Consider the following 7,093-nt stretch of genomic DNA (forward strand, 5'->3'; position numbering starts at 1 on the left):
TTCCCCGTCTACTCGAATTCAGTTAACATGTACTCCCTTTGTAAAGAAATATAGCGTTTATAGATCACTAAGCGAAATACTATTGCACTCGATCCAACGAATCGGCCAAGTAAAAAAGGGAGAACATGAACGAACGTCAAAGTAGACAACACGGCGGCCAGACAAAATTCAGGTGTCATCTCTGGCCTCCCTCGTTCAGAATTCAGGTGCTCGGCATCACAACAAAACACGAGACACTAAAAACAGCTCAACTGAAAACACGATTACCAGCTCACAGGAAGAACCACTACATTTTTCATTTATACCGAATGCGTAGCCTAAAAGAAACTGAAAAACGAGATGAAACCAGGCGGAAAAAAAATATCGGCAGCTCACCGGAAGAACCAACAGAATTTTTTTGTATAACCGAAGCGCATCATCTAAAAGAAACACAGGATCATCGTCACACTGCAAGAACCACTGCATTTTCCATTTATGCAAAATGCGTCCATCATGCAAAAGGAACGCAGCGCCAAAACAGACAGACAGACAAGGGTTCCCCCTGTCCTGTCAGGAGATCGGAGCAAGTTTAGCTAGCAGAAGAAGCACGAGGGCTGCTGAGTTTTCTGAACCCATATCTATATACATGCAAAAGTAGGCGTCCAGTTCTGCTGTCATTGTGTCCGAGGTGGCGAAACTTCAGAAGAGGTGAACTGACAGGACTCCTGCTCTGATCTTGCTCTACTCTGCGTCAACATTCGGGTGTCGCAGCGCATTGTAGGCTGAATTAGCAGAAATAAATGAGTAAGTTAGGCGGAAGACCGAAAACAAATAATAATATAAGGGATGATAAGATCAAGACAAAAAAAATGAAAACCTATAACAAGGTCAAAAAGACAAAACCTGAAACTATATAATGTGCAAGGAACTACACAGCAAATGTTACAAAATGACTAGCCTTTTAGGTTCCATAATTTCTACTAGCAGCAAATGTTACAAAATGGACGAACTGAATTATCTGAATCAAGAACAGAAATGTGGAACCAGTAGTTTCTACAAGCTTCAGACCATCTTTTGCCATGTGTCCACACACTGATAAGTCCACACGGCACCTACTATTTCCATTCAACTACTTATAATTTTCAGACGAGTTCCAAAATCCTAACAAAACCTATCATAAAATCCTTTTTCCAAGCATGATCAGATTAGCACTCCACTAAAGTAAGACTCCAGATATCATGTTGATGCAGCAAATAGTCTCTACACCAACATCTGTGCATTTTGCATTAACAGATTTCAAGACCACCAGCACATTTCTTGCCAAAGAATATCATCAGTAGGAGGCAGATCAACAATCCAAATCTCAGAGTTTTACAAAATAATACGGAGTAAGAAAAATAACAAGATCGAGAATACATCTGATGTGCAAAACCAGAAAATAATATGGTGTGCAGAAACTAGATTTAATTAAGTATTGTAGGAACTTGAATTCAAGTAAAAATGGACTAAATAGAACGGATAACTCGATCTTCTCTGTTAAGACGGAAAAGAGATTAATCAACTGATTTGGCCTTTTAAGTGCCATGATTTTTACTAGCTTTACACACAGTTGTTCTTACTGGTGGCAAATAGTAGCAAACGGAAGTACTGAAGTTGATCTGTTGATTGTGAGTAGTATGAAACCAACACTTTCCATATCAAGGTTGTGTGTAAACATGTTATCAAATGATCTGTCCCCCCAATAACCATCTAGCCACAGACTACAGCAGTTATCTACAAGACTACAACGGAGACTATAGCAATTTCAGTAAACTGTTTCAGTTAACTATTTTGCAGACTACAGCAATTTCAGTAAACTGTTTCTCTGACTATAACAGTTTCAGCAAACTGGTTCAGGCACAAGCAGATTAGCACCCCCAATAAAATACAACCTCAAAGATCATGGTCATACAGCAAATAGTTCATAACAAATTCAATCAAGGCTACCATTAGGAGATCATTAAGAAGTTGGGTGATGGACAGTGGCTCTCACCTGGGGTCCCGGACAGGAAGACGACAATCCAGAAGGTCGGTAAGAGGTCGCCGCGGGGCAGGTCGACGAAGAGCGGGGTCAGACGCCCGTGGCGGCCCGCTTGGACGCACATTACGAGGTCGAAGGGTTGACGGCCTTCCAGGACGAAGCGGGTGTGCCTGGCCACCTCGTTCCTCAGGTGGAACACGGACCTCCCCCTGAACTGGAACGTGGACCAGCAGTACTCGGTGTAGATGGGGCCGTCGGGCTCCGACACCATGTACCGGATCTGCCGCCACATCACCGGCTCGCGCCAGAAAATCGTCGGAGGGGGGCTCTGCAGTTTGGTAGCAAAGATCCATTGTTATGTTCGCTAGTACTCTGAATTTTCTGATGGAAAACACAAACGCAATCAACGGCAAGAACTGCGCCCAAATTTGGAAGAATGGGATTAATACAGCTCGCAATCCTCGTGCGATTTGCTCAATCGATAGGCGCCGGTGGAAGCAATTCGAGAGTAATCAAGAAGCGGGTCATGGCGAGCTCACCTGGATCGGGCCTGGAAGGCCAGGCGTGCCGTCTCTGGCGGGGATGGGCTCGACGGTCCAGTACATCATGGCGCTGACGTTGTCGCTGGCCTCGACGGTGACGCCGGTGTTCCAGGGGCGGTACTTGCCGTTGGCGCGGAGGTAGCGGCCGCCGGCGTCGCGGAGCAGGACGTCGTCCCCGAAGCCGGACCTGACGGCCCGCCACATGATGGCCTGCACCTCCGGCTGGTCGTACTCGCGCTGCCCGGCGCGGAAGCCGCGGTGGCCGCGCGGCGCCCGCGTGGCCGTGGTGGCGAGGTAGCGGCCGTAGGTGGCGCTGTAGAGGAGCAGGTACACGCCGTTGCCGTTGTAGATGTGCACCGTCCACGCCTGGTTCAGCGAGGCGCGGCGCGCGCGGAGGGAGACGCCCTGGACGTCGTCGTCGGCGTGGAGGTACTTGCCGATCACGCGGCTCCGCAGCCGCACGTGGTGGCCGTCGTGGAACCGATCCATCGGTCGCCGCCGGCGCTGGATCGCCGGAGAGCAGAGGCGGTGAAGAGAGAAGCGGAGGGCGAGGCGGAGATGGGGATGGTGGGTTCTTGGTTTCTTGGGGCTCCGGCGAGGAGGAGGAAAGGGGAGGGAAAAGCTGTTGGGCGCCAAGGCGGGGTATTTCAAGGTACCTGAAACCGTCGCAGTACCGGGCCTTGGGCGCAAGGTGGGCTTGTTGGGCCGACCTCTCGGCCCGGGCCATAACCCCGCGGGGGCCCGCAGGACCTCCATCCTCTTCTCCGAACAGACGCGTGGCGGCGGCGGGGGCGGCCGTGGTCGGCAGCGCCGCTCCTTCCCTGCCCCGGCGAGTCGCTCCCTCCACGCTTCCCCAGCACGCCGCCCCGGAGGCACGGAACGGCGGCCGGCATTGCTCTGCCCTGGCGTGCCTCAAGCCCTAAGCCGCCACGCCCGCCCGGCACCGCCGAAGCGAGGCAGTGGCGAGGACGAGGACCACCATCAGATCCGGCGAGGCGCGACTGATTCGGCTCCTCGGCTCGCTAGTGGATTCGCAGTTCGCGGCTTTCTTCTAAAGGGCGCTTCATGTGTGGTGTGCTCTCTTACTGCCGCCCTGCCTGAATGTGCGTTGCCTGCTGGTGTTTGTTAAGCTTGATCTAATATCAATTCTCAAAAATAAAAGTGCCACTTCATCGTTTGTAATTGTGTTATAGTTTTTTTTTAATGTGTTATGCGGAGTTATCACTCTCCTCGCATGACCAACGTTGTCGACACTTAGGAGCCGGTTGCGTGTGCTGATGATTATTAGCCGATTCCATGCCCTAAAATTGTCAATATAGGAAAAAGAAATTGTCAAGCAGATTTTCGATGGCATACATTATCCCTATACTCTTAGGGTCCCTAAAATTTTCGAGTTGTGATGGGACGGAAGTTTATGTGCCCCTTTTTTTGTTCTCTACTTGCGCCGTCAAACACCCACCGTCATCTCTTGCCATTGAATGCCTACATGGGCCATGCAACCTCCCTCTGGAGCTCCTCTCGGCACCTCAACCCCTCCATGCGTTGGCAATCTCCATCTGCTGCTCCTCTCGGCACCTCAACCCCTGCCCGTGTCGGTTACCTCCCTCTGACGCCCTTCGCCATGGCTACCACCCTCGAGGTAGCTTGGTGTCAGCCGCCTTCCCTCGTCTGGAGCTCCTGAGTTATCCTCTTGCATCCAAGAATCCTTCAATGGTCTTTGCAAGCCATCTCCACACCTCCCTCCTTCCCACACCATGTGGAAGCCACATGGACTATGATCGATGCCGTGAGGTCCGATGCTGTCTATTAGACATCCAGCACAGCCAACACAGGTTTCTTCGCTGCTTGGACTCTCTTTAATTTGGCTACCTCGTTATTGTGCCTGGCTGGCTGCACCATTGAACCTGCATGGTGTTTGACAATTTGTGTGCAAGGTATTTCTGTTTTCTTTCTTTTCATGCAAATTGATGATGTTCAAAGACATTGCTACTTGATCAAGATGAGATGTTCAATGACATTGTTGCTTGATCAAAATCATGATGTTTACTTGATCAAAATGGGACGGAAGCTTCATACACTTCCCCTTTTTGTGTTGTCTTGCATCCTCAGCCACTGCCTGTCAACCCCTGCAATCACATGCCTCCTTGGGTCACACAACCTCCCTCTACAGCTCATCTTTGTACCGCAGACCGTTCCCGTGTTAGCAACCTCCCTATGGTGCCCTTCGCCATAGCCATTGCCTTGAGTAGCTTGGTGTTAGTCGCCTTCGCCTGTTTGGCGTTGCTGGGCCGTTGGTCGTTGTGAGCAACCTTTGCACCTCCCTCCTCCCTGCACCATGTCGGAGCCATGTGGACCAAGGTTGATGTTGCGAGATCTGACGAGGCTGGTGAAGTCGGCACAAGAAGTAGGCGGTGCAGCAAGCTTGATGCCTAGTGCGGCCCGCACGAGGCCCGTCATTGCTCATTCTCCCCACGTCGGCTACCTCCTCTCAGTGGTTCTCCAACCGGCGGCCCAAACCTGCATGGTGTTTGAAATTTTTTGTGCAATGTATTTTTGTTTTGTTTCTTTTCATGCAATTTGATGATGCTCAATGACATTGCTACTTGATCAAAATCATGATGATGTTCAATGATACTGGCAATTCATTCTTTCTAGATGAACCCATCCCAGAAAGAATATTTTAAGGATTCGTTACCATGGAAGAGGAACATGAATTTCTTTAGGGTGACGGTGATTTCTTGAGGATTACCTTGTTCAACATATGTGGCAGCTACATGGGCAGTAGTTTCGTTATGTTCCATCGATCGTGTTCTATTTGGATTATTTAGTCAATTGAAACATGTGTTGTGTTTGAATTTGAATTTGTATTTTTCAAATTTATGGATTTTTAGTAATGATAAATTATGTGTGGTGCAATTATAAATTTTTGAATTATTATGATGTGAAATTGAAGTTAGAATGGAGGTCATATACACAAAGAGATGAGAAAATGGAAGAAAACGATATATAAGGGCAATATTATAGGAAACTAGAAGATACCCCCGCGCATTGCTATGGTACTAAATGAAATCGGAAACCACTTTCGACTTCGTTGCAGAAATGCTAAGAGATAATTTGCTAGGTCGATAACAGTATCTTTCTTGTAACTGTGAGTTATAAAAATATAAAATATCAATGTCTGCTACGTAGATCCAAGAATATGAACATACCTAATTATTACTAGGAAATAGCAAAAACAATATTGGACACCTGAACTACCTGAAAAATGTTAGAGGGTTTAAGGGCATCTTCAACGCTGACCCGCAAACCGGACACCGACAGAGGGACCAGTCCGCGGACACGGATGCGGGAGCTGGCCATCCAAAACTAGGCGCATACGGCATATGTCCTAACAAATTTGAGAAAAGAAAAGTTTTTGTGCCCAGCAGAGCCGAAGCATCCATTGAACGTCTCTATTCTCTACGGAAGAAAGGTAAACAGCTCGGAGCGCTCTCCTCAACTTACTAGTATGCTGAGACGTTGGATTTCAGATGCACGGTGGACGAGTCTTGGCGCCAAAACGGCCACTTCGTTTGAATTAAACTGAATCTGTACAAGTGTCGAATTCTTCAGAGAACGGATTCAGGTCAAGGACACCCTTCTGCAACCACTCCGGCAGCGTCGAGTGCGCCGTCCACCTCAAGATCAGGGTTGCCAAGGCCGTCTGCCAGGAGGCCCACTACACTCATCATCATGTGCTTGTTGTGTAAGCTAGCTAGTTGCACGGATAATATATGTGCCCACACCCAAACAGTGGGGTGCCTCCGGGTTACGAATTCAGAGAATACATTCACAGCAATCTAGTAACTAACAGAGTTCGCTGCAGCATGTCCTTGGTTCTAGAAACTGCACTGATCAGTGTATCCAGACTAGAGCAGAAAAAAAGACAATTTCATTGCAGTGCTATTATGAGGATCTCAGAGAATCTTTCCCGCTTTCAGAATTTTACACCCCAAGGAGCAAGAAAAATAAAATGCCTGCAATTTCTGTCAGAAATAGTTGGCATGCTGAATGTTATTAGTTATGAATCGCAATAACAACATTTGTGCTGAGCGCTGACTGAGCACTGCAAAGTTACTGACTGAGTTCCAGGGCCCAAGTGTGTCATCTTACTATCATCAGATATTTGGAAGACAAAAACGTTCCTGACAAATGCTAGCCATTTGGTAATTAAGAGCAAAGCTTACAGCTTCATTTTGGTGAATCCTGTTAAAACCCTGTGCTCGTTTATCTTTCATAATAGTCCTCTCTGAACTACGATGGATCTTCTTAAGAGTAAATTGCTAAATAGAATACCACAAATGGACCTGCTGTTGCACATAACCAACAAACAGGATTAGAAAGGGGGGCACCAAGTGCTCAACTCCCACAGCAGGAGCCACCAAATCAGTGTTGATGTCTGATGCTTCATCTAAGAGAAATGCAGCTGGAAACGGTGAAGTGAACAAAACAAAAGAAAAAGAAGCCTTGGGTACTTTTTATTGAATTCACGAGATTTAGTGTGGTGCTGTTG

General features: G+C 47.9%; 1 protein-coding gene across 1 annotated transcript; it reads right to left on the minus strand.

The window, feature by feature from the left end:
• Positions 1–465: 465 nt before the first annotated feature.
• Positions 466–3,645, minus strand: LOC125523513. The gene is made up of 3 exons (XM_048688543.1): positions 2,539–3,645; positions 2,012–2,297; positions 466–761 (listed from the first exon to the last, which is right to left on the minus strand). Exons 1-3 carry the CDS (start codon positions 3,295–3,297, stop codon positions 721–723), a joined length of 1,086 nt encoding a protein of 361 aa, XP_048544500.1. The 5' UTR covers positions 3,298–3,645; the 3' UTR covers positions 466–720.
• Positions 3,646–7,093: the final 3,448 nt, after the last annotated feature.

This window comes from Triticum urartu, chromosome 7, assembly GCF_003073215.2.
Source record: "Triticum urartu cultivar G1812 chromosome 7, Tu2.1, whole genome shotgun sequence".
NCBI classification, from domain to species: Eukaryota; Viridiplantae; Streptophyta; class Magnoliopsida; order Poales; family Poaceae; genus Triticum; species Triticum urartu.